At 43.5% G+C, this 25,287-nt stretch overlaps 6 protein-coding genes across 8 annotated transcripts; 3 read left to right on the top strand and 3 right to left on the bottom strand.

Moving 5' to 3' along the window:
- Positions 1-38: 38 nt before the first annotated feature.
- LOC115759798 (L-2-hydroxyglutarate dehydrogenase, mitochondrial) lies at positions 39-2,726 on the bottom strand. Of its 2 annotated transcripts, none has more exons than XM_030700879.1 (3): positions 2,021-2,724; positions 602-1,459; positions 39-526 (listed from the first exon to the last, which is right to left on the bottom strand). In XM_030700879.1, the coding sequence occupies exons 1-3, from the start codon at positions 2,173-2,175 to the stop codon at positions 133-135; spliced, it is 1,407 nt and encodes a 468-aa protein (XP_030556739.1). In that variant the 5' UTR covers positions 2,176-2,724; the 3' UTR covers positions 39-132. The 2 variants fall into 2 exon arrangements, with proteins under 2 accessions (XP_030556739.1, XP_030556741.1); XM_030700881.1 differs by having other exon boundaries at positions 273-526; positions 871-1,459; positions 2,021-2,726.
- A 37-nt stretch (positions 2,727-2,763) lies between these two features.
- On the top strand, positions 2,764-5,196 carry LOC115759797 (zinc finger and SCAN domain-containing protein 10). The gene is made up of 2 exons (XM_030700878.1): positions 2,764-2,845; positions 2,889-5,196. The coding sequence occupies exons 1-2, from the start codon at positions 2,775-2,777 to the stop codon at positions 5,095-5,097; spliced, it is 2,280 nt and encodes a 759-aa protein (XP_030556738.1). The 5' UTR covers positions 2,764-2,774; the 3' UTR covers positions 5,098-5,196.
- Positions 5,197-6,430: 1,234 nt separating this feature from the next.
- LOC115759828 (EF-hand domain-containing protein D2 homolog) lies at positions 6,431-18,905 on the bottom strand. 2 transcript variants are annotated; one of them, XM_030700918.1, is made up of 2 exons: positions 18,306-18,905; positions 6,431-7,185 (listed from the first exon to the last, which is right to left on the bottom strand). In XM_030700918.1, exons 1-2 carry the CDS (start codon positions 18,551-18,553, stop codon positions 6,771-6,773), a joined length of 663 nt encoding a protein of 220 aa, XP_030556778.1. In that variant the 5' UTR covers positions 18,554-18,905; the 3' UTR covers positions 6,431-6,770. The 2 variants fall into 2 exon arrangements, with proteins under 2 accessions (XP_030556778.1, XP_030556780.1); XM_030700920.1 differs by lacking the exon at positions 18,306-18,905 and adding an exon at positions 17,486-17,545.
- A 139-nt stretch (positions 18,906-19,044) lies between these two features.
- Positions 19,045-19,721, top strand: LOC115759829 (membrane magnesium transporter 1). Its single transcript, XM_030700921.1, has 3 exons — positions 19,045-19,254; positions 19,326-19,378; positions 19,432-19,721. The coding sequence occupies exons 1-3, from the start codon at positions 19,173-19,175 to the stop codon at positions 19,639-19,641; spliced, it is 345 nt and encodes a 114-aa protein (XP_030556781.1). The 5' UTR covers positions 19,045-19,172; the 3' UTR covers positions 19,642-19,721.
- Positions 19,665-21,806, bottom strand: LOC115759827. Its single transcript, XM_030700917.1, has 3 exons — positions 21,416-21,806; positions 21,204-21,356; positions 19,665-21,150 (listed from the first exon to the last, which is right to left on the bottom strand). The coding sequence occupies exons 1-3, from the start codon at positions 21,456-21,458 to the stop codon at positions 19,685-19,687; spliced, it is 1,662 nt and encodes a 553-aa protein (XP_030556777.1). The 5' UTR covers positions 21,459-21,806; the 3' UTR covers positions 19,665-19,684.
- A 1,301-nt stretch (positions 21,807-23,107) lies between these two features.
- On the top strand, positions 23,108-24,901 carry LOC115759986 (protein TsetseEP). Its single transcript, XM_030701140.1, has 2 exons — positions 23,108-24,173; positions 24,604-24,901. The coding sequence occupies exons 1-2, from the start codon at positions 23,108-23,110 to the stop codon at positions 24,807-24,809; spliced, it is 1,272 nt and encodes a 423-aa protein (XP_030557000.1). The 3' UTR covers positions 24,810-24,901.
- Positions 24,902-25,287: the final 386 nt, after the last annotated feature.

The following is a 25,287-nucleotide window of genomic DNA, read 5'->3' as shown; positions in this document are numbered from 1 at the left end:
TGAGCTTCACGGATTTTGCTGCGAGTGAAGGGAGAAAAGGAAACTTTATCGGAAAGTGGAAACAATTTATGCTTAAAAGATTAAGAGAAATGCACAACAAAAGAACGGATTGCACTTGGGATCTGGGATCTACTATTTGGCCTTGCCAATGGCGAACTCTGTCTCGATCTTGTCCGCGATCATCTTGGCAATGGCCAGGCTGCTCGTCGCGCCCGGCGACGGTGCATTGCGGCAATGGAGCACACGTTTGGCCAGCGGTCCGCTGCCCTCGCCGCGATCAAAGACGAAGTCATCGACCAGATTACCCTGCAAGTCCAGCGCCTGGGCGCGCACACCCGCCGGTCCACGCTCAATATCATATTCGTTTATATCCGGGATATACTTTTGCAGCGCCTTCACCTGCAGATTGATGAATGCCGACTTGGCCATTTCGCTGAAGCCGAAGCCAATGTACTTGCTGGCCATCTTCAGGAAACCCGGATAGCGCAGCGCATCGAATAGCTCGAACAGATTGATGTCGCCCCAGCTGCAAATGGGAAAGGAGAGATTATCATTATGCTCTCTTTAAATGGGTATCGGGAGTTTCTCCGGATTTACTCACGTGTAGCCCTCGCGCTTGAGCGCCAACACTGCGTTGGGTCCCAGCCAGATGCTGCCGTCCATGCGCGGCGTAAAGTGCACGCCGAGGAAGGGAAAGCGCGGATCTGGCACCGGATAGATGTTGCCCCGCACCATGTGCTGTTTCTGCTTCGAGAGCAGCAGATACTCGCCGCGGAAGGGCACAATGCGCGGCGAGCGCGGACAGCCGGTCAGCTCGGCCAGCAGATCCGACTGGAGGCCGCCGCAGGTGAGCACATTCTTGGTACTCACCGTCTGGCCGGGCTTGGCGCCGTGTATGGTCACCGGGTAGTCGGTGCCTTCTGGCGTCTCGCTGAACTTGCTGACCTTGAAGTCCAGATAGATGTCGCCGCCGGCGCACTTGAAATCCTCGCCATAGTGCTGGGTTACCAGGCCCCAGTCCACGATGCCCGTGTGCGGGCTGTGCAGCGCCTTGACACCCTGGCAATAAGGTTCGATCTCCTTGATCTGATCTCCGTCAATCATGCGCAGATCGGGCACATTGTTCTTGATGCCGCGCTGATGCAGATCCTCCAGCAGCTTCACCTCCTTGGCATCCGTGGCCACGATCAGCTTGCCGCACTTCTTGTACGGAATCTGATGCTCGTCAAGATACTTGTACGCCAGATGCAGTCCCTCCACGCAGAGGCGGGCCTTCAGTGTGCCCGGCTTGTAGTAGATGCCCGCATGGATGACGCCCGAATTGTGGCCGCTCTGGTGCATCGCCAGCTTTGGCTCCTTCTCCAGAATGGCCACCTTGAGCGCGGGATGGCGCAGCAGGATCTCACGAGCCGACGCCGCGCCCACTATGCCACCGCCCACCACAACAAGATCATATTGTCTGCGTTAGATAGGAAAATCAATTAGTTTACTATTCCTCACGATCCGGATCGTATTTCTTTATAATCGATCGTATTTTAATATAATCTATATAAGCTACCCCAACGGATCCCTTTATAATAAAGCTTCCAAAGAGAAACATATGTGAGAAATAAATTAAATTTATAAAACACCTTTATTTTTCAAGATATCTTTACGCATGTCTAAAAATCTTATTGGATTGATTTGTTATATAATTCCAATTGGAACAATCGGTCTAGGCAAGTATATCGAATTAGGAGCGTCTGTATGTATAGTTTCAATATGAATAAACGTTCAAAAATTAATTTAATTGAATTAAATAAAATCTTTAACGAATTCTCAGCTCCTAAAAGATGGTAAAAATCTGATTAATTATTATATAGATCCCATGGGAGTTATTGATGAAAAAGTTTTTGTCAGCTATAGAAATATATTGCAAGGGTATTTAATCTGCGGCAATTGCCGAAGATAAGTTTTCTTATTTGTTTTTACAATTAACACGCGTTTAATGTCAAATTTTTTCTTATCGCAACTCACGCACCGTTCGCCGCTGCCGCTGCCTCTGCCCGCAGCCGACCTGTGCTGCCAGCGTCGCTGTCTGTCCAGTGTTTGTAATGTTGCATTGTTCGCTGTTCCAGCGACTGGAGCGAAACGCAGGGCCAGGGCGGCGTTTGCAGCTTTGAGCAGCTTTACCATTTTGTTTAACTTTCACTGCTTGACCTTGCTCGACCTTGTCGCGAACGCACGTTCTTCCAGTAACAGTCCGTCTACAGCTGCCGCAAGAGCTGTATTACTGATTAGTCGGAGAATTTTTATTTGGCAAGCAGCCGCGGCGCGCAGCTCTAATAAGGCGTTAATTGAAAATGGGTGGGCGGGTAATTGAGTAAAACAGCTGATACTGATAAGAGATGAACCAGTTCGTTTGTTCACGAGCCAAACTGCGTTAACAGAACCTGTTAGCTCATTGCTGCGTTCGCAGTTAATACGATTTCTTCCCACTGTTCAGTCACATAAAATATTTAATAGATTTTGATACATTTCCTAATGCACTTTTAAAGTCACATTGCAATCAATAAAAAATGTTATTTTGTCTAAAAAAGCGTAACAGCTGTTTTGTCAACCATTTGTAACAGCCAGCTGTTAATAACAGCCCAGTATGAGTTATGCTATTAACACTGTTCTTGCACGCTGTTAAAACGCAAAGAGAATTTAAAACTGCAATTTTCAGTACCTGAAAAAATAAAAAACAAAATAATTTAGACTAGAATAAGATTTTGAAAAGCAGACAATGCCAAATGCCCGCCTACTGTGCGGTAGTCAATTGCAGCGATAAATATGTGCATGCGGGCAGCATATCCTTCCACAGGTGAGATTTCAATTGGAGTTTTGGCTATGTTAAATTTTTGCAGATTTCCATTCAAGCGCAAGGATCTGCTGCAGAAATGGCGGGACTTTACACAGCGCAACGGCCAATGGATGCCCTCCAAGTGGAGCGCCGTCTGCAGCCGCCATTTCGTGGACGCCGACTTCAATTGCAGCAACAATCGCAAAACATTGAAAAAGAACGCCGTGCCCACGGTCCGAGTGCCGGAGGAGACGCTGAATGTGATTGTGGAACAGGTTACGCTGCCTGCGACGGACGCGGTGCCGGCGAGCAGCTGCAGCGGCACGAAGAGCACGTGCCGCTTCTGCGGCATCGCCGCATTGAATTGTGTGTCCTTTGAGAAGAGCTTCGAGCTGTTTGCCATGATACAGAAATGCTTTCCCACGCTCCAGATACTCCAGGACGACACGCTGCCGCTGCCCAAGGAGATATGCGGCGACTGTTGCCGTCAACTGGAGCGCTTCTCCAAATTCTGTGATGTTGTTATTGTCGCCCAGGGCGAATTGCAGCGCAAATATCGTCGCCAGCTGAAGATCAAACAGGAGCCGGTGGTGCGCGTCAAGCAGGAGGCATGCGAAAGTCTCGACAATCTGTTTCCTGACGAGCTGGACATGGGCCTGGACGAGGGCTGCTGCGATCACGAGCCGGAGGCCAACGATGAAACGGAGCAAAAGTTTCAGTTCTGTAATTTTCCCATGCTGAATGCGCAGGACATCATCAACAATTGTGATATCATGGAGATAATCAATCTCGATGATCCGTTCATAAATATAACCGACGATGCGGATGTGGCCCAGGCACAGCCCGTTAGCGTGCCCGCCGTGCTGCCCACGCCGCACGAGCTGCTGCAGTCGGAGCTGCTCACCGAGGAGCACAACTATGCCAAGGAAGATTGGCAGCTGCCGCCGCTGCAGCAATATAAAACGGAGAAAGTTGAAGGCGCCGAGCTACAGGAGTCCGGCCCAACGGAGCCGCGCAGCTCCAAGCCAATTGTGACCAATGTCAGCCAAATACCCAATCCCATGATATGCGAATTGATGCCCGCTCCCGCGCCGGCGCCCGCTCCAGCCTCGACCAAGCCCAATATTGTGGTGCTCAATGACAGCGTGGTGCAGTCCTCCGCCTTTCGACTGCACAACTGCAGCCTGTGCACCACCAAGTTCTTTACGGCCGAGAGCCTGCAGCAGCATTATGCCCATGCGCATGCCACGCCAACGCCTACGGCTGCGCCTGCGCCCATGGTTAGCGTGCCGCCGCCGAATCTCAGCCAGCCCACAACAAACAACACGCTTAAGCTGGAAAGCAGCACGTTGCCGCCGCTGCCGGCCGCTGTGGACTACTGGCAGGCGGACTGGCTGCCGGCGCAGATGCCCGCCAAGAAGAAGATCGACATTCTGGACATGCAGCGCAGCTTTCTGCATTACAACGATCTCATAGCCCAGCCGGCGATCAGCGAGCCGCAATCGCCGAACTATGCCTACGCTAAGCTGGCGGCACGCTATCGCCGGCTGCAGCACAAGTGCCGCCGGCTGCGGACGAACCTGAAGCCGACTGCGACTAGTCGAGCCAATCCTCGGCTGCGCTGCGGCCGCTGTTCGCGGGGTTTTGCCAGCGTGCAGCAGCTGCTCGGGCATCGGCGACGCAGGCGGCATTTTGTGGTGCCGCCGCCGCGCACATTTGCCGTTAAGTGCTTCGGCTGCCTGCGGCTGTTCTGCACGCGGCTTGGGCTGCGGCAGCATATGCGCTACATCTGCCAGTCGCTGCCGCTGCGCAATGCACGGCTGCAGAGCTACAAGTGCCGGCACTGCCAGAGCATTAGCTTCACCCATTGGCGCATCTACAGGCGGCACGAGCTCAAGTGTCGCCTGCGGCCGCCGGCGCGTACACGACCGGTCAAGCGTCGCCGCACGCCCAACGCTGGCCAGGCACAGGCCGCAAAGCGTGCCGCCCACGGCTGCAGCGTCTGCCAGAAGACCTTTAGCTCGCTGACCGGGCTCAAGCAGCATCGCATCACGCACAGCTCGGAGCGCAGGTACAAGTGCAGCATCTGCGAGCGCGTCTTCAAGCGGCGCAACGGCCTCTCCCAGCACATCAAGGGCTACCATCTGCAGCTCAAGCCGCACCAGTGTCCCGTCTGCCAGCATCGCTATGCCCTCAAGTGCGACATGCTGCGCTGCCGTCATTCGCAGCGGCGCGGCGCCAAGTCTGCCGAAACTGAGCCAACGAAAGCATAACGAATTGCGCATGCTCTCACAATGTCTCTATAATAAGTGTAACATATTTTAAAGATATTTGTATACCCTTTATAATTTTGTCGTGAGATGTGTAGGAGATATCTTCGACCCCATAAAGTATATATATTCTTGATCAGTATCAACAGCCGAGTCGATATAGCCCTGTCCGTCTGTCTCTCAGTTTTAAAGCTAGCGTCATGAAACTTTGCTGTCGGAACCAGCTGGATCGGACCACTGTAACATATAGCTGCCATAGGAACGATCGGTTGAAAAATAAGGAAAACTATCTTGTTTTTCAAGATATTTTAAGCATATTTTATCTGTGCTTCTTAGATACAGGCAAAGCATTATGAGCATTATGAAAGGGTTCGGTCTGCAAGCGTATTTAATCTTCGGCTTGCCGAGGATAGTTTTTCTTTCTCTTTAGATATGTCTCTAGCAATTGTAACATATTATTTTATACCTATTTAAGATCTGCTTAAACAAAACTTGTCATTCTCAGGTTAATGTGTACTATACCTTATTATTATATTTTACCTTATGTTATTTGTTATATATATAAACTTGGAGAAATATATTTGTAGAAGTTCCAATTTCAAAGTATTTTCGTTTAAAAAAAGTATGCGAGCGAAGTGTAGAAATTTTAGATAGTTTATCTGGGGATTAAACTAAAACTCCGAAATTGTGATATTCGAAATATTACAACTAATACTTGCAAAATCGAGCATTAGTTCAGATAAAAGATATTTGGTTCCACAAGCCATGGACGTCGCAAAAATGTTGAGTAACAAAACATGTTAACATTAACATGCGCACATTAACAGAGAAAGGTATTTAATGTTGATTTACATTAACAGCGTCACATTAACATCTGTTTAAATCAAATAATTTCCGTATTGCTTTCAACATGCGGCGTACAACAATTAAAACTCATCTGGGGTTTCACGTATATTTTTCTTTGCACTATATACAGTAATTCATATGTATGTTTAGTAATTGCCGTTATATTTGTATATTCATATATTTAAACGTAATTTAATATTGCTTGAACGGCTCGCATATTGCTGTATGAAAATACTGAAATTTTCAACTTAAATATAATGATCCATAAAAAAAATGCAACATAAATATGTACAAAAAAGTTGAGTGTAAAGTAAAATAGAATTTCTTTTTTATGGTTTTAACAAATTTTTTAACTTATGCAACAGAAAACATGTGATTTAAATTTATTAACAAAAAAAATTTAATTGAAATTTAAAAAAAAAATGGCACTAACAATTAAAACAAATAAAAGCAAATAAAGACAAAAATTAAAAAAACTCGCGGCATATTAAAACAAAAAGGAAAACGGAAAAGCCTTAAAACTAAACAGAAAATATATATATATATTTGATTCTTGACTTAAAAAGGCAACTAAAATTTATGCTTTTGGTATGCTCGGTAACTAAATGTAGATAAGTATGTTAAGTATGTTATGTATGTTATATATGTTATATAGTTAGTTATAGTTGAATGAATTGTTATGCTATATGTGATGTGATAAAGTCCTGCTCCGCATTTGCCCCTAAATGTGTGCTATGTTGCATTTGTTTAACCTACGCCACAAGGATTACGCGCTAGACTACAAATTATGAAAATATCTTGTATATATATATATAGCCCGATATTTGGCTTTACTGAAAGATGGCGGCGCGCTGCTGGAACTGCTGGCGTCTCTGGGCGCGCTCCTCCTCCTCGCGGCGGCGCTCCTCCTGCTCCTGCCGTATCTCGTCGTGGAACTTATTTGTGCGCAGCTGTTGCTCGATTTTCGCCTCGAAGAAGTTCTTGGCGCCGCTGACGCCCACCTGCTCCACATCGATCTCGGTGAGGCGGGCCAACTGGTTCAGGCCCGAATCGCTGTCCAGCTCGCCCGCCTGCGCCTTGCGATAGATCAACAAGAACTCACGGAACGATATCTTGCCATCGTGATCCTCATCCACGTCGGCTATCATCTTCTTTAGTCCCAGATGGGTCTGCGGTGCGCCCAGCTTCTCCATCATGTACTTCAGCTCGTTCAGGTCCAAAAATCCATCCCTAGCCGTGTCGTAGCTGCAAAAAGCGCAAAAAAAAAACAAAATAAATACGTTGAAAACAATATTGCAAAAATAAATTGTACGAGGACGTGGTCTGGCCTGGGTCTTTGACCCTGCCTCCCCCCTCTCCCACCCCGCTAATCGATAAGACACGAAGGTAACCCAATTTCATGCTAAATTTACGGTGCAGAGAGGCTAAAATTTCGCTTGACTTCGCATTTTGTGCTAGGCATGACAATGCACTTACAAAATCAGCTGAAAAAGCTAGCTTTAAGGAAGCGAGAAAGTAAGGTGAGAGTAGCATGACTCTAGTAAACGAATAGATAAGATAGTTAAGCAGGTTAACTTGTCAGTTAGTTAAAAGTAATTAGCAAATATATTTAATCAACTGTGAAAATATGTGAACCAGTGATACCACAGACTAAGGGAAATGCGATCTTGATTAGCTTCGGAGCTTATTGTCCGATCTTTATGAAATTGACAGAGCCTGATGATGACATAATCAAGGCTCTACTCTATGGGGGAAAGCAAAAGGGTCTATATACAGAAGAAGGGAAAAGCTTTATGGGCAAGAATGACATATTTCCAGTGTTGGGGGGAATTGGGAAGATATTCAAGAATTGAAATATTCTTAATCGCATACGAGAAACGTCAGATCCAGCTCGTCTACCTAACTCTTAAACCTATCGAGTTATGCCTTTAAAACTAAGTTCCTAAATCGATATTTATCGATATTATGGAAATGGTAGCATATATCGATAACAAACTATAGACTTTATGTGTATAATTAAATATATATATTTAACGACATAATGGAAATACATCAATAAACAAATAATAGTCTCCTTCTGCATATATGTATATTAGTTTAAATCGATATTTATCGATATTATGGAAATGGTCTCATGTATCGATAAACATATGATGTACTCTATCTGCATATATATATATTGGTTTATAGTCAGACAGACGGACTGAGTGTCAGAGTCGGAACATTTTAACATAACATTACGATTTAACTGGCAGTTAATTTGACATTTGGCTGCTTTCGTTTTAGCCTTAAAATAAGCAAGCTTCATTTTGAAGCCAGTGTCATTGGCTCAAAGTCGAAAAGTTCGAATGCTCGTTGGCCACTTCCTGCACTGAGTGTGGGCGGTGGGGCAGGGGGGGTGGGGGGGGGGGGGGGGGGGGGGGGGGGGGGGGGGGGTGATAAAAATGTAAATAGAAAATTTACTGGGTAATTACGTAATGCAATATAAAAGCAGCGTGTGGCATGAAGAGAAAACGCAACATTAGCCAATGTTGATGCCGTTGTTGTTGTTGTTGTCATGATGGCCAAATCGCGTGCGGGGCAGATGCGCTGGCAACAACAACAACGATAGCAACAACAATGTGGCGGAAGGCCTCGACCTTGCCGCTTGTCGCTGAAGGATGCTGCGGCCAACTGGAAACAGGTAAAACAAGTTGGTCTAAAAATACGACAAGCTGCCATCAAAGCCGCGAGCAAGGCGAGTTGGCCGGGCAGCCGGGAAACACTCGACTTGCAACAAGTTGCGTCGTTTTGTTGTCAACAGCAGCTAAATTGTTCATAAATAATAACGCAATCGATTACATTCGAGCATAACTTTCAATTTTCAATTCAATTGCGATTTCGTTTTCATTAGAAAACTGAGCACCGCTCATCTAATAAGCTTAGAAAACTTCAAAGATATGTTTTTATTTTTTTTTTCGCTTTCGTTGTTAATTTGATCGACAATTGTGGGGCGACAAATTGCGTGCGGCTTGTGTAAACACGATGAGAGTGAAAGTAATTAACGGTGACAGAAGCACATCATGCGAGATGTGCGCGTGTCGTGACACGAACAACAAGCACGACTTACGTTAGGTTTTCGTTTATAATGAGTTCAATAACCTTTCGTGCTTCCGTTACTTGCGACGTGCTCGTGCAGCCGATACTCGCCCATCTCTATATCGAATAACAAACACGAAGGTGTCACTGAACAAATGTTACAAAGCTCACATCTTGTTAAGTTTTTGCTTTTCCAAGTCTAAAGATCATGACTGCAAAAGCCACAAACCCTTTTCGTGCTTCCGTTACTTGCGACGTGTTCGTGCAGCCGATACTCGCCCATCTCTATATCGAATAACAGACACGATGGTGTCACTGAGCAAATGTTACAAAGCTCACATCTCGTTAAGTTTTTGCTTTTCCAAGTTGAAAGATCATGACTGCAAAAGCCACAAACCCTTTTCGTGCTTCCGTTACTTGCGACGTGTTCGTGCAGCCGATACTCGCCCATCTCTATATCGAATAACAGACACGAAGGTGTCACCATGCAATTTAACAGCATAACAATTAATTGTTGCTATTTCGCCTGCTCGCATTTAATTAACTTCAATTGCCATGTCTGTGTCTCCCACTGTTGCGTCAATGTGACAATTGGCAGACTTTTGCTTTTTATTATGTTTTGGTGGTTTTCTTTTCAATTAATTGTCTCGCTTAGCACATGCTCATTAAACGTGAAGTTACGTTTGGCTGTTTTTTTTTTTGTTTTGTTTTTCATGTAAGCGCAATTAGTTGCGATTGCATTTCCAGCTGTCCAAATCAATTAATATTGAATCATGCGTTTAGTCAATTTTAGTTAAACCACCTGCCAGGCAGTTAAGCTATCCTCTTAGCTAGATTAAGCCTTTTTTTGTAGTGCAGCTGGCTGTTTTTTTAAATAGCTTTTAGCTGGTACTTTTAGCTACTTTTGGCTTTTTAGCTAATGTCAATATTAAGCAATAAATTGTGCTATTTTTACTCTCAGTTAAATTTCTTAGTTTATTTGTTTTTTTTTTTTTTGTTGATTTTAAATAAATGCTGCTGCATAAAACTTCTCACTTTTAATTTTAAATATTGTTTGGCCATTTATAGCTAGGTTTTTTAGCCTAACAAATGCTGGCAGCACCACACTTGCGCTCTCGCTCTAACTCTAGCACTCCAGGGCGCTGCGTTCTGGCAACGCCGCCCGCCCTCGCCGCCCACGCACTCCTAACCCTTTGCTTGTTATCGATTACAAAATGTTTTCATTTCAATGATTTCATAAGCGTTGCCATTTCGCCCCAAATCTAGATGGATGCTTCATTGCATTTTGTTAGGCATGCGATTTTGGTCTTATTTTATGCACACATACACACACAGACACACGTGTTGGCATGTATTTGTGTGTGCACATGCATGTGTAGGTTTGTACAGTTCAACAAATAACGGGGTCAGCTGGCCATTGTTGTTGCATGCCGCATTTGCATCGTAAATCGCAAAATGCATGTTGTGCACCTCCCCGCATGTTTGCATATGTGTGTACATGTATGCGTTAGTAGCTGCAATTATTGAACGTGTAGTCGCGGCTTTTCTCTATTAGCAACTTAATGCGACGACCATTTGTTGTTGTTTCTGTTGCCCATTGTGAATTTATGTTTCGTTTTTCTTGGTTTTTGGTCTCTGGGCTATGCTCGGTGGCCCAAGCGGGTTAATGCCAACGCTCTGCAGTTATGTTCTTGAACCTTTTCTAATGCATACTCTTGCTAAGGGTATCATGATTTTGTCACTAAATATGTATGTATTGAGTAAGGAGTCGATATGGACATGTGCTTCTGTCTGTCTGTCACTTTCTATGCTCATTAGTTCCTGTTCTTTCTTGTTGATACCTAGCCTAGAACCATCTTCTTTCTAAAGTCAGTATAGTTATGTTAAAGTTTATGGGATAAGAGCACTTTATCATATAGTTTCCATAGGCTAGCTTGAAAAGTAAGTTTATGAATAAAAAGAGACACCTTTGTTAGAAAACTTAATCAAACTCAACAAAAACAAGCTTTATTATATGCCTAAAAACATATGAGAGAAATCATATCATTAACGAACTAGCTTTTTCTTAAAGCTTTTAGAAGTATTTTTGGTTAAAAATTAAGTCTTCGTAAGAAAACACCTCTAGAATCTTCAGGCAACTCGAATCCAAAGTCAGCAAGAGCATTTGATATTCGGCGACCCGCAGATAACATCATCTTTTTTGTCGACTGTAATTTTGTAACGGTTATTATTGTGTGTAACGTTTTAAATGCACTGCGCTGTGTTGAGTTTGGTGGATTTCTTCATATGATTGCGACCAGCTGCGGAGGGGGGGGGGGGGGGGGGTCTTTTATCTATTGTTAAGTCAACTACAGCAATGAAATACAAAATAATGTACACAGTTGACGTCTTGCATACACAATATCTTGTTTATTTCGCTCAGCACGAACAAACTAACTGACTGATTGACTGACTGACTGACTGACTGACTGACGAACTGTCTGACGAACTGCCTTTCTGACTGTTTCCATTTCGAAATCCCACATGCACCTGTATACCTAAAATACTTTGTCTGGGCCATTTATATTTAAGACACATGTTAACTTTTGCTGAGAAGTGCGTGTGCATATAGAATCAATAAAAATCAACAGCATATTAACTGCATCGTAAACTTGGCCCGAAAGTACAGTAAAAGCTCGTTAAAGCGGACACTTACAGTACCATTTAATTACCTAGTAGAGGCAAATGTTCGCAAATGTACGAAAACAGATTGGATCTAACGTAATGTCCGTCCAAGAAAGTTGTCCGTTAGTAGAGCTTTTACTGTAGTCATCACCACAATCCGTTCACATGTCGAAAACTATTCCCATACCAAGTATTATATTTTGACATTTCGAAATTGGAGCAACGCAGACCAAAACCAAAGCGTTGCGTGGGTCGCGTGTGCGTATTTTTAGTTGCAGCAGGAAACAACAACAACAACAACAACAAAAAGAGCTCTCTATGAGTCAGTGCTTGCAACTAACTGAAGAGCAATGCATGAACTGAGGCAGCATAGATAAAGAATTGCTCAATGAGTTCAAACTAGAGATGGACTGGTGTCGAGTTTCTCTAACACGAACACGAATCACGAATTGCAAGCACGCAGGATCAAATTCTCAACACGGCAGGCACAAGCTTTTGAAATATGTGTACTTGTTTTTTAAATAATAATAATTAAATAATAATTTAAATTTAAATATAATGTTCTGAGAATAACTTATCATTTTATGAAGTTCGTCTAACTGAAAGAAATTATATATATATATATATTTTTTTTTTGTAATCTTGCAAAATTGAAAAATATATATAATAAATTTGCATTGTTAAATTTCAGTGTTACTTCATTTTTATGTTATTCATTAAAAATATGTTATTTGACTCATTTAGCCGTTATTAACACGAACACGTCGTGCTGCTATCGTGTCACGCGCCCAACTCTATAGAAAACTAACCATTAACTAGACATGACTAATTGTGCAGCAAGCACAAAGGAGCTGCGGCTGCGGCTGCTGATTGCTGACGATGATTCTATGAGTGTATTTTTGTTATTTAATTTGATATTTCCTCAATTGAGTGGCACGACATTGCGACTAGTCACAGTTGACCACAGATAAGTGTACGCTATGCTGGTTTACCGCAGTGCGAATGCATTTAGTTTTATTCTCTGTCAATCAAAGAATTGTAATTGCATTCACAATAGGCGCGCAGAATGAACAAGGGTGCGCGCGCGCTGACGCAGCGGTCGGGGGGAGGCGCCATATTGGCCACTCGCTGTGGTTGCCAGACAGCTGGACGCCTGCAATTATACGTGCACACAGTTTGGCAAAGGTCAGCGCCAGTGTGCGGAAATACCATTCACAATGGTCTGCAGTCGAATCGATTGACAAAAAAAAAAAAAAACAATAACAAAAACTTGTCGATTACAGCACTTACATGCGACTGCAATGCAGTTGGCGATAAGCAGCAGCAACAACAGCAACAACAAAGGTGAGCATTGTGTGTAATCGCAAATGTAAGCATCAGAAATGTAAAATGACAAATTCATATGAAAATGTCAATGAACCTGCGTCAGTTGCACATATTTATGCATATTTAAGCATATAACATGTATGCATGATGCATTTTGGACCCCTCGCCCGACACACAGACAGGAAGTGCCACAAAGGCCGCTGCAGTTTATCCTTAAATGTGCAACAACAACCCCTTTTGCGAAAGAGCTCGAGGCTGCTGGTTTATGCTCCAGTGATAATGGGTGGTGACTGTGGTTTAATTAAAAGCTTTTCGCCGCAGTTTGCCATGATATGCTGATTGTGGGGCCCACACACGGCCCGACAAAACAACCCTCCCTCAAATTGTAAAGTGCGTGTGTAACTGATTTGGTGTTTGTGCGTGTTCTTTATTGCTGTACACTTTGCCATGAACCCAATTTGTATGGCATTGACATCGCTGCTAGTGATGAGCGTGCTTTTGACGCGATATATCGTTTATCGACCTCAAATTGAATGTGTACAACTGTACTTGAAGTATTTGGATGCATGTAAGTTTTATAATGGTAATATGGGGAACCGAAGCGGAGCCTCAGACTCGGTAAGAGTGCGAGACATGGCATTGTCATCGCTGCTAGTGATGAGCGTGCTTTTGACGCGATATATCGTTTATCGACTTAAAATATCATAACCTCAAATTGAATGTGCACAACTGTACTTGAAGTATTTAGATGCATTTAAGTTTTATAATGGTAATATGAAGATGGAACTCTTCATTTCGCTTTTTACTTTTACTAGAAAGCACGACAAACTCCCATCTCTAAATAGCTGTGCCTGAACTAGCATGCAAATGTGGTTTGTTTATGTTATTTCTGTGTGAACTCATTTAAGTTAAATATGCAATAAGCCAAATTGCAAAATGGACAATGGAGAAGGGGAAGGTCGGTGGTGGTTGCGTCTCTAGCTTCAGGATTTTCAGCTTTATCAGCAGCAGACGGGACGCCCAGACGACGCCCTGCCCCAGCTCCTGCCCCAGCTCCAGCCACCCATTGCCTGATTTATGTATATTTATGTCTATGTGTGAAATTTTTGCCAGACTTGGTGCGTCGCACATAAAAACTAAAATCAATATCATCAAGTTGTGAGCGTCTGGTATTTATCGCCCGGGTCTGCTGCTGCTGCCCCCGGAAAAGCGTGCGGAAAATGGCGCATCCAAAATAAAAGCCCGGAAACTAAAATCAAGCAATATCAACAAATAATTACGACGCTATAAGAAAACAAAAAAAACATTACATATTGCGTGTCCGATTAGCGCTGAGAGCTGTTGGGCAAATGAGGTTTCCTCTTCGTTTGTATACCCTGTAGCCAATTGAAAAAGTAGGCAAAGTGGGGCATATTGGTTATGTGTATAAGTAGGTAACAGAAAGAAGTAGCCCAATTTCATTTATCTGTCAGATTTTTGTAAGACAAATATTTATATATATTTTTATATTTGAAAAATAAATGATTTTTTGTATGCATATTCTTTGTTTTTTTTTTTTAATTTTTAACTTAATCAAACAATACATGCAAAAGTTATTTAAAAGAGAATATTGAGAATCAAAGTGCTTACACAGATAAAATTTATAACAACTTTATACGACAAGGCTGCTTACAGGGTATTTGCTAGTCTGGCAACCTCGACTGCAGCACACTTGTTAGCTTTCATCTTCTTTCTTCTTTCGTATAGTATAAACAATTACAATTACAAATTCATATCTGTTTAAGCACAATTGGGCCGTGCAGTGCGCCTCGAAAGTTATCGGCTCTAGGAAACGAAGATACCCTGTTTTTTTTTTTTTTGCCCAGCCCATATGACGTTTGTTTTCTTGAAATTGTTTATACAATTTGCAATAAGTTATTATTGGTTTATTTGTTTATCTGCCGGCGGATTCGCTGAATCAGTAGCGATTTCTTTATAAAACAATGCCGCGTGACTCAGTAGAACATTTACTTGCCATGTTTTCAAGTTTCTTTGCTAAAATTTACAAAATTAGCGAGGGGAACGAGTCGAGGGGGGGGGGGGGCTGAGGGACGGCGACTCGAAATGCCAAAAGCTGCGCAGACGCCGCAGCCGGTTATTGTTTTTGTAAACTTTGACAACAACCTGAAAGAGCACGTGAAGATGTCGATTGGCATTTAGTAAGGAGTGAGGGGGGAGAGGGGGGGGGGGGCTTGGGTGCACAAAACTTGACTTGAAGATAATGCCCGATGAAATGGAAACCAGTTCTATAATTGAAATGCACATGAAATTCAACAACTGCTGTAAGTTGAGCTGCATCGGAAATTCTTGTAAAGCATTGAGAATCTTTTTTTAAAGCTAACTTATCTACAAAAGTTGCGAAACAAATGGATTTAAATCGCATGAAAAACGGGTGAAATTGACGCTGTTAACCTGTTGAAAGGTCGACTTATCAATTGACCCCTACAACTTTTTATATATATTAAAAAATGCATTCAAGATGCGCTTTATTGTAATCGAGTTGGATTTTAATTAATTGATTTTGTGAAACCATAATTCACGATCGGAAAATGGGTGAAAATGAAAACGTTTAGAATTTGTAAGGGATTTGCTTCGAATTTGAATTATTTTTTTTTAGAACTTGGAATACTTGTGATTAAAATTTATGTTTTTAACAAATAGAGTTTAAGGAAATTGATTTGTGAATTTAAATCCACTCTAAAATCAAAGCATTTGAATTTGTTATTAATCACAGCGTTTAAAATTCTAGGAAAAACACTCGGCACAGGCAAACTGGTTACAACCAGTGGGTTATACCAGGCATAATTTAAATGTTTAAGCCAGATCTTTGCCCTGCTCGACTATTAAACTTTAAGCCCTATAAATTACAGTCTATTCTAAATTGCCACACAATATACCCTGTACTTAAACGTTTTAGATATATATATATATATATTTATATATTTCGTTTGGCGTCTTGAGCAATTGCCAGACATTGAGGAGCTGCCATTTGGGTTGGGGCCCTGCCCGATTTCATTTTCAAGGCACGTTCGTTTGTTTTTTTTTCGTGTCTCGTCTTACAAATATTTCATTTTGACAATGTGCCAAGCGCCGCCTTGCCCGTCGAGTGACCCAATTAGCCCCACGCTGATTCACAGCAGATCTTCTTCTTTTTTTCAAATAGGATTCACAGGATTCCAGCTAGTTAGGAGCCCTGCTTCAATTGGCCAGAGAGATGCTAATGGAAAAGCACACACAGAGACCAGCTGCTAATTGTCAGCACAATTTGATTACCTGTTGGTCTGTCTGTCTGTCTGTTTGTACAGTGCTGCCCAGCTGCTAATTGCCAGATAAATTTGATTACCTGTTAGCCAGTGTGCACTGTACAGTGTTGTCCTGTCTAGCCGTTTTATGGCTATATTCATATTTATATAGCTATATTTCGAATCAAAGATCGGATTTTCTTTAAATCATACAAAATTTACTTTAAATTCAGATTTTGTATTTGAGCCTAGGTGAAAGAAAAGTTGACTATAAAACAACTAGAATACATTCATATTATTTTATAAATAAAACTCCAGTTAATTACAAAAAAAGAGCGTGGTTTCAATTAAATTCGTCACTCAATTTAGTTGATTCTTCTTTCGTTTAAATATAGCTAATTAAGCTTTGCAACACTGGTTTTGTGCTCGACACCTGCAGGTGATTCGTTGAGGTTTAGCGTTAAGCGCTGAATCAGCAGCCTGTTCCGAGAATTGTGGCCGTGGGGGCGACAAAGACAGCGGAGGTAGGGACAGATATTTTTCTATGCAAAGCAAAAACGACGGGCGCAGAAGCCCAATTTAAATTAGCTGAGATAAGTTATCAAAGGCGACGTGCCAAGTGTCTGTCCAAGCAGACTACTCTGTATATACTCTGTATATATGTTATATATATGTATACTTGTGTTATCAAAATACCTATGCAGATTCGCTGGCTAAGATTGCGCAACATATTTAGCGCTTCATTGGACACGGAGAACGCGATCGTTTGGCGGATGCAGCAGGGTCTTTGGTAATACGAGAACTGACACCTACAACAAACCAACAAGATACAAATGCAGTCGACTGCGCAATACCCTGTTTGCAGTTTAAGCTTGAAATGGATGAATGGCTGTGAAGTTAGTGACTCAAAAACTGAGACTGTAAAACAGTTGCCTTCAAACTGTAAGCGATAAACTGTTTACGGCGGGAACTTAATAGGTTGAGCTTTATTTAAGACTTTACAACACTATTCCAGCTTCAATTCCAACCTAATCTTTAATAAGTAGAGATTTACTTAAGACTTTACAACACTACTCCAGCTTAATCTTCAACAAGGAGAGATTTATTGAAGACTTTACAACACTATTCGAGGCCAACCTTTAATAAGCAGAGATTTATTAAAAACTTTACAACACTATTCCAGCTTCAATACGCACATGTAATCAAAGCAAGATACTCGGTTTGTAAACAGAGTATAAACAAGGAAATTCTAGCTACTTGACGAAGTGTCAGACCTGTCGACGGTCGACTCACGTCTGGCAACAGAAAACTGAACCGAAAACTGAAAACCGCAGCTAGACATTTATGAATATGTAATACCCTTAAGTAGCGCACACTTTGACTCATGGCGAACCGAGTCGCGAGGCGCGAGTCGCGGATTTGAAATCTTAAGCGACGAGTCGCAAAGCGTACTTGCTGTGAGTCATGCCCCATTGCATACGAGAGGCTGGTAAGGGGTAGGGTGGGGAGGGAGGGGGCGTCATGCAATTTAGTTGCCAATTAACCGCAAAAGCTTTATGCTTGCCCTTTTTTTTTAGCTAGGTGTCAAGCGGTTGTGAGGCTGCAAATTGAGTTTGAGCTAAGAAGTAGGCAATTTGTGAGTAAACAAACACGGCTATACGACTACGAAATACCCTGTACGATAGTTAAATCAGTAAAAAATTAACTTTCTTTGTTGTGAAATAAAAAAAGGAGATACAAAAATGCCCAAATAAATTCCCGTAATATATTATAGTAAAATACACTCTATATTAAATGAAATGGAATGTCTTGAACTATAAAATACTGTCAAATAAATTGACCAAGATCTTAAATTCAAGAAAAAAGATATTTTACATATTTATAAGTTATTTAAATTTGAAGAAATAACAAGACTAATATGATTCTTTTAATATTTTTTTTAAGTTAATAAACCCCCCTCTTTGGAGTTATTTAATGGGTATTAAAATGTACTATATTCTTATAGGGCACACTTACGTATTGAAGGTCTTCTGATAATCCTTGATTTGCTTGCGCGTAAACTCATGGAATTCGGTGTAGACATTGACCACCTTGAAGGTGCGCGGCACTTCGATGCCCGCCTCCTGGGAGTCCATAATCTCCTGGCGTCGGTTCAAAATGTGCGTCAGTTCCGAGCTGTCCGTTGTTGTTGTTGTTGTTGTTGTTGTGCTATCATCGACACTGCCGTTGCGCGAGGCGGACGAGGCATTCGAGGAGACCGACATGTTTTTTTTTTTTAGGTTTTTTGGATTACTTTGCGCTGGAATTTTTCAACACCACACCCTGTGCACAGTTCGTTGATGGCGGCGGCGGCGGCGGGGACAGGCGAGGATGTAAGGATACACACACACACGCACACAAAAGGGCTTGAAACAAGTGCAGTCACGCCTACACAAAATTCACTAGTTCGCTAGCTGGCAATTGGCAATTAAATGCGTTGTCAATAGTTTAACAATAAGATGCGCGCGCAAATACCGGTGTGCAAAGTTGTGCGGGTTTGGTTTATAACTGAGTAATTTTGGTTTTTTAATAAAGCGCGCAAAACATCCAAAGCACACGAAGTCGCCTATACGAATGAAAAGGCAAAGCGAGCGAGCGAGACGCATACGAGCGTAGCAAGAGTCGATTGTGAACGTTTTCGACAGATGTGGCAAGGCCGCATGCAGCGCTCACAGCCGAATGGCAAACAGCTGTTTTAGCTGTGTCTGGCAAGGCACACACACGTTGACGCGTAGCTGGCAAAAATCAATTACAATTTCTTACACATAGAGACCAGCTAAATTTTTTCGCTGTAGATTATTTAAACAAACTTGCTGCATTTGGCAAATAAAAGTTAACGTCAAAATGGGCAGCAAATTCTTGAATAAATTACTGCTAATTGCGGGCTTTGCTAGCTTGGCGCATGCCGCTTTCTCCGCCGCACATCGTAAGTGAAAATTGATGTTAACCTTTGCTCAGACTGAGAATTAATTTAAATATAATTCTTATTTGAAACAGATCGCACCTATTTGCGGCTGACAGAGCAGGAGTGGAGCACTCTGCCGTTAGATGTGAGTATATAAGTTGCACTTTTGTGTCTTAAATAATGATTAAATCCTTGCAGATTATACTGCAAACGGTCATCAGCTTGGTGCTGGTCATTTACAATATTATCCAAATTGTGGGCAACTTTAAGGAGATACGCGCCACGGTGGATATGCAGCAGAGAACCTGGGATACGCTGGGAAACTTTCCATCATTTTATATGTTCAATCATCGCGGTCGCGCTCTAAGTCCCGGCTACAAGCCGCCGGAGCTGAATGAGGACGAGTAGCTACATCAACTATATATCCATTTAAAGCCGGTTTACAAAATGTCTAGTTTAATGCAGTTAGTTGATAAATTATGCTAAACCAACCTAAAATATTTGTTATAATTGTAGCTCCCATGGCTGCCGCCGCCGCTGATCGCAAGGTTAGCGCCTGCTGCGCCAGCTGAGCGTCGCGCAATTGTTGCCCGGGCGTTTCATTGCAGCCGTGACTGTGGCAGAGACGACAGCCCGCCTGGCCGGTGCTCCGCAACATGCACTCGTAGTAGAGCTGGCCATTGGAGCGACAGCCGCGCACGACCAGCTCGCTCTGCGCATCATAGTATTCCAGGCAGGCGGCCGCCTGATCCGCCGGCTCATTGGGCAACCGTCCGCAGGGCAGCGCATTATGTCCACGTTCCACTTGCTCGCAATTCACGCACTGATGGCACCACAGTCGCTGCTCCGGATAGGCGCCCGTGTTGCAGAAGTTGCCCGCACAGCTGCGACAGCTGGCCACCGATGCGCTGTTGCAGTTGAAATCCGCGCGCTGACAGCCACGCTCGGTGGTGCCATTCGTGTAGTTAACCATCAGACAAGGTGTTGCGGGCACATCGCACTGTTCTATGTAAATGCCACCGGGCTGCTCCCAGTTGGCGCAGCCGGCTGCATTGTCGCTGCTGCAGCGATAGCAGCGCGTAAAGTCCTGCACATTGCAGGCCGCCAGGTCATCGCTGCCGTCGCATTCGTAGCAGTTGAGTATATGCGAATCGCTGGGCGGTGCACCGCAGCCGCGTCGCACCTGCCAATCGTCATACTCGCAGGCATAGCACGAGGAAGCCTCCGCGGAGCCGCACACGTTGCTGCTCAGCGCTGTGGCATTGCTGCGGCACGTCTCCTGATTCGCGGAGCTGCAGCTGAGGCAGCGCTGCTGCGGCAGGCAGCCCGCGTTGCAGTTGTCGTCCGTGGCACAGGTCACCAGCTGATCCCGCACTGGCTCCAGCTCTGCCGGCAGCTCTGCAGAGCAGCCGCGCATCACGCGGCTCAGATTGTGATAGGTGTAGCAGAATTGCTGCTGCTCACGGCCCAACAGCAGCTGCTGCTGGCACTGCTGAAACTGGCTGACATTGCAGCGGCTGCCCAGCTGGAAGAGATCCATCTTGCAGCCGCGCGTCTCGCGTGAATCACAGCGTGCACAGCTCAAGGTCCAGGCGCCCTGTGCATCATTGCAGCCGTTAATCTCGCAGAGCTGCGCCGTTGATCCGGCCGTGTAATTGGCGTCGGAACTGCAGCCGCGATACCCTAAGGTTGCATTCACGATTTCCGTATAGCACTGATCCTGCTCCCAGTGATAGAGACAGGGCCGCGGCTTCCCCGCCGGCGCTGCCACACAGCCTGCCCCCGCGCACTGATGACACTTGAGCCGACCAGGTGGATAGACGCCCGCGTTGCACAGATTGCTCGAACAGCTTTTGGAATAGCTGGCCTGTGCGGTGGGCGTCTCGGCGCCACAGCCGCGATACGTAATCGAGTCGACTGCAAAGGATAACCCAATTGAGATTTGGTCACAATCTACTTCAGCTACCCACCAATGGACATGGCACACGTCAGCTCCGCGGCGCACTCCTTGTACGGCAGCAGGCCCACCTCGCCCAGCGTCTGGGCGCACTCGGGCAGCGCAACGGAATCGCAGTGATAGCAGACAATGGCCCCCGCGACAATGACCGGCCGCAGGGCGAGGCCTATGAACAATAATCGCATTATTGGAAAAACATTAAGGGCAACAGTTGGCACAGCTTACAGCCCAGCAACAGGATTAGCAGCTTGTCAGTTGGAACGTTCATTTTGGCGGCCACCTGCACTCGAATAAATTACTTTTGTGCATTGACAATGCGGAGATCCGTTTTATGGCTTATCACAGGGCATTCAAACAAAGGCCTCTATCAGTCCGATAGAGATAAGGATAAGCCGCATTCTGGCGCTCGAGAACAATGGCAAGCCATAAATGGGTAATACTTGCTATAAGTACTACTATATACTATATATTCGAATAATGGGCGATAATACATCCAAAAGGGTACTGCGAATGCCTTAAATTTAATAGGTATATTCTATTTCCTAAGAATTACATGAAATTAGATCGAAAATCATGAACAAAAAACAATTGAGTTTCGATAAAGTTGTTGCTGTGTACAATTTTGACATAAGTTCAAAGCGGATTTTTATTTTTAAGTGTTTTTTGAGAAAAAATCTGTTTAAATTTGAATAAAGAATTCATTTGGCAGCCAAAACATGAAGAAATTGTTTGAGTTTTGACAAAGTTATGACTGTGGGAAATTTCGATATATGTTTATGGGGGTTTTTTTTTCATGGTATATAGAGAGTGGTCTATTTATTTGAATTTCAGTCAAAATTGTGGTTTCCCAATTTGAATGAAGAATTATTTTGGGAAAGAAACCATGAAGAAAAATATATTCCGCATTGAAAATGGTTGAGTTTTGATACACTTGATGACTATGGGAAATTTCGATCTATGTCCATATGGGATTTTTATAGAATATTTTCACTTGAATTTTGGTCAAAAATTGTGTTTCTAAATTTAAATGCAGAGTTCATCTAGGGGACAAACCATGAAGAAAATATAATCCGCATTGAAATTGGCTAAGTTTTGACAAAGTTATGACTGTGGGAAATTTCGACCTATGTCCATATGAGATTTTTATAGAATATTTTCATTTGAATTTTGGTCAAAAATTGTGTTTCTAAATTTAAATGCAGAGTTCATCCAGGGGGTAAAATACGAACAAAAATAATTGCGCATTTTAATTAGTTGAGTTTTGACCGAGTTATGTCTGTGGGAAATTTCGATCCATGGCACTTTTGGTCAAATTTTTAATTGAATGGTGGCCAACTATATAAACTATCCGCATGGATCAGAAAAGAGCTTTTCAGACGTGCTTGAAATAAGGAAAATGTTATTCTTGGCATAATAATAGGCGTAGAAACAGGTTGAATGCATTTTGACCTTCCGGTTGGGCCCAGATGTCAGAGGTCAAATGCAGAATGGACATATCATATCATATACATATATACACTTGGTTTGAAAAACAGGTTTTTAGAAATGCCTAATGTTCACATGATCAATAATTCAGGAGGCTCGCTTTGCGGCCAGGATGAAACGGAGCTAGTTAAGGGTGTGGGAAGAGGGGTGCGGCGGGGCACGGGGGGGGGTCAGTTAAATGGGTCGAGTGGCATATATCGATTTAATTTAGAGTATGATAATTGCGTGACAATCAGCGACATATGGCCAGCAATTTGATGGCCTTGCCGCAGTTGCTCGCGCGGCAGCAAAGGGACAGGAACGGACGGACGACAATCGAGAATTGTAGCCAATTAATTTGGTCAACTGGGCTATTTGCAGAGCTCTTCAGGAATAGCGTCCAATCAGCCCATATTTACAGCTTGACTTACGGAAAAAACCGCCAAAGCAGCGATGAATGTGAAGCATCTAAGTTGGTTCACGCTAAGCCTGCTGCTGGTCCTGCGAGGCAGCGCTGCAAAGGAGCAGGATCTGGAGCAGGGACAGGATCAGCATGTGGAGGCTGAAATGACTGTGGATATGGATATGGCCACGACGCATATGATGCCCTCATCAGCTGCAGGCGGGCAGCTCGAAAAGTCCTTGGAGCAGGAGGAAGCCAAAATTGAGCCGAAACCGGAACCAGAATCAAGCAAGGCAACGGAAACAAACACAATGGAACCAAAACCAGAAGCGGGCGAAGCAGGGGAAACCAAGTCAATGGAGCAGCAGGACATCAAAAAGAAGCTTGAAGGGGAAACAGAATCGAGTAGGCCAAAGGAAACGAAATCAATGGAAATGCAGAAAACGGTAGTTGAAGAAAACCCGGAACTAGAAGTGGACACATCCACAAAAACTGAGTCAATGGAACAGCCGGAAACTGAAACTGAACCGAACCGGAAACCGGAAACGGAACCAGAATTGATCCAAGCAAGGCAAGCCAAGGCTGTGGAGGAGCATGAAAATCCAACTGAGTCGCCAGCGGAACCAAAGACGGACAAGTCAGAGGCAATTGCGTCAATGGAGCAGCAAGGGGATAAAAATGAAGCGGAGCCGGAACCAGAAACGAGCAAGGCAAGCGAAGCCAAGGCAATGGAAGAGACGGAAAATCCAACTGAACCGCCAGCGGAACCGGAGACGAAGCTTGAACCCAGCATAGAAACCACACACTCCATGGACTATCAGGATGATGCAGCGGCGCCCCACGAGGCGACCAGCCCAGAGACACAAGCTCCAACGACACCAGCTCCAACGGCGCCAGCTCCAACGACGCCAGCTCCAACGATGCCAGCCTCAACGACGCCAGCTCCAAAGACAGCTGAGCCCGCAGTGAAGCAAGTGAATCTCTCGCTGCCGCTGCTGCCCAACAGCTGCTTCAGCTGCTCCAGCTATCGGAATGGCAGCTGTCTGCGGCAGCCCGCGGAGCGACAGCAGTGCTCGCCGAGTTCCAAACGCTTTGGATGCTATACGCTGTTCAAACGTAAGTGAAATAGAGAAATACATGAAAGTTGGGCTTAGTTTTGGTAGGTTGCAGGAATACCTAAGTAGTTCGCTTTTAGACTAGTTTTTCTACAGCTCTTAAGTCAGGCTCGTAAGATCAATTTTAATATCTTTGGCTACAATATTTAAGTTCGTTTTCTCTTAATTTCAATCAGCTTTCGTTTTAGTTTATCTTGTAAAATATGTTTAGCGCAGGCTCTCAGCACGCTTGGCTCAGTGTTAAGACGCGCGACGCGCGAACGAGAAGCTCCCGGTTCGAGACCGGAAAAATACCTATTCTCTCGCAATTATTTAAAATAAAATAATTATTTTTTCAATTCAGATATTTTAAAATTACTTTTGATATTGCTTTAGCCAAAGTCTCTTTGATTCATTTAATCGCTATACTAATTATTTATATCCTCGTCTAGGTGACACACAGCTGATCATGCGCGGCTGCACGGCGGACCTGACCGAGGAAGGTGACAAATATTGCCGCCAGGAAACGGAGCTCTGCAAGCTGTGCACCGGTCCGCTCTGCAACAAGGAGCTGGCTGCATTGGCCAGCGCAGCTCCGTTCCTGGGCAGCCTAACCATCTGGTTGCTATGCCTTATAGCTGTGTTGGGGCAAGTCTAAAAGCTCAGCTTGAGTCGCTTTTTAAGTGTTTAGCAATATTTGTCATATAACTCTTTTATTACTTGAAAATTAATGCGGTTGTTTTATTTACTTTCCTTATCTAATCGTTCATAATGAATGCTTCTTATAAATTCATTCTCAGAAAGTTAAGAGACTTTAGACATCAAATATAGGCAATGGGCATATATCTATATATATATAAAAAATGTTTCGATGTTGGGACTTTCTATCTAAATTAGGAAAAAAAACCTGTTCAAATTGTGTTAAAGATTTAGGAAAGCTGTAGAATTGTTTTTTTTTTTTTCAATATTCTAAAGTTGATTTTCTCTATTTTTAAATAAATATTTCAATTTTATACCAATTTTGCAGTATATTTTTTAAAAACACTATTTTTTTCTGGGTCCAGACTAAAGAATAGTTTTGTAAAGCTTTTAAGCAAGTGTTGGGTAATTCTGAAAGTTAAAAAAAGAGATAAACT

This window comes from Drosophila novamexicana, unplaced genomic scaffold (assembly GCF_003285875.2).
Source record: "Drosophila novamexicana strain 15010-1031.04,08,12 unplaced genomic scaffold, DnovRS2.1 tig00000387-arrow-pilon, whole genome shotgun sequence".
NCBI classification, from domain to species: Eukaryota; Metazoa; Arthropoda; class Insecta; order Diptera; family Drosophilidae; genus Drosophila; species Drosophila novamexicana.
Note: the sequence above shows the minus strand (reverse complement) of the source record. Positions and strands in the feature narration are given on the sequence as shown.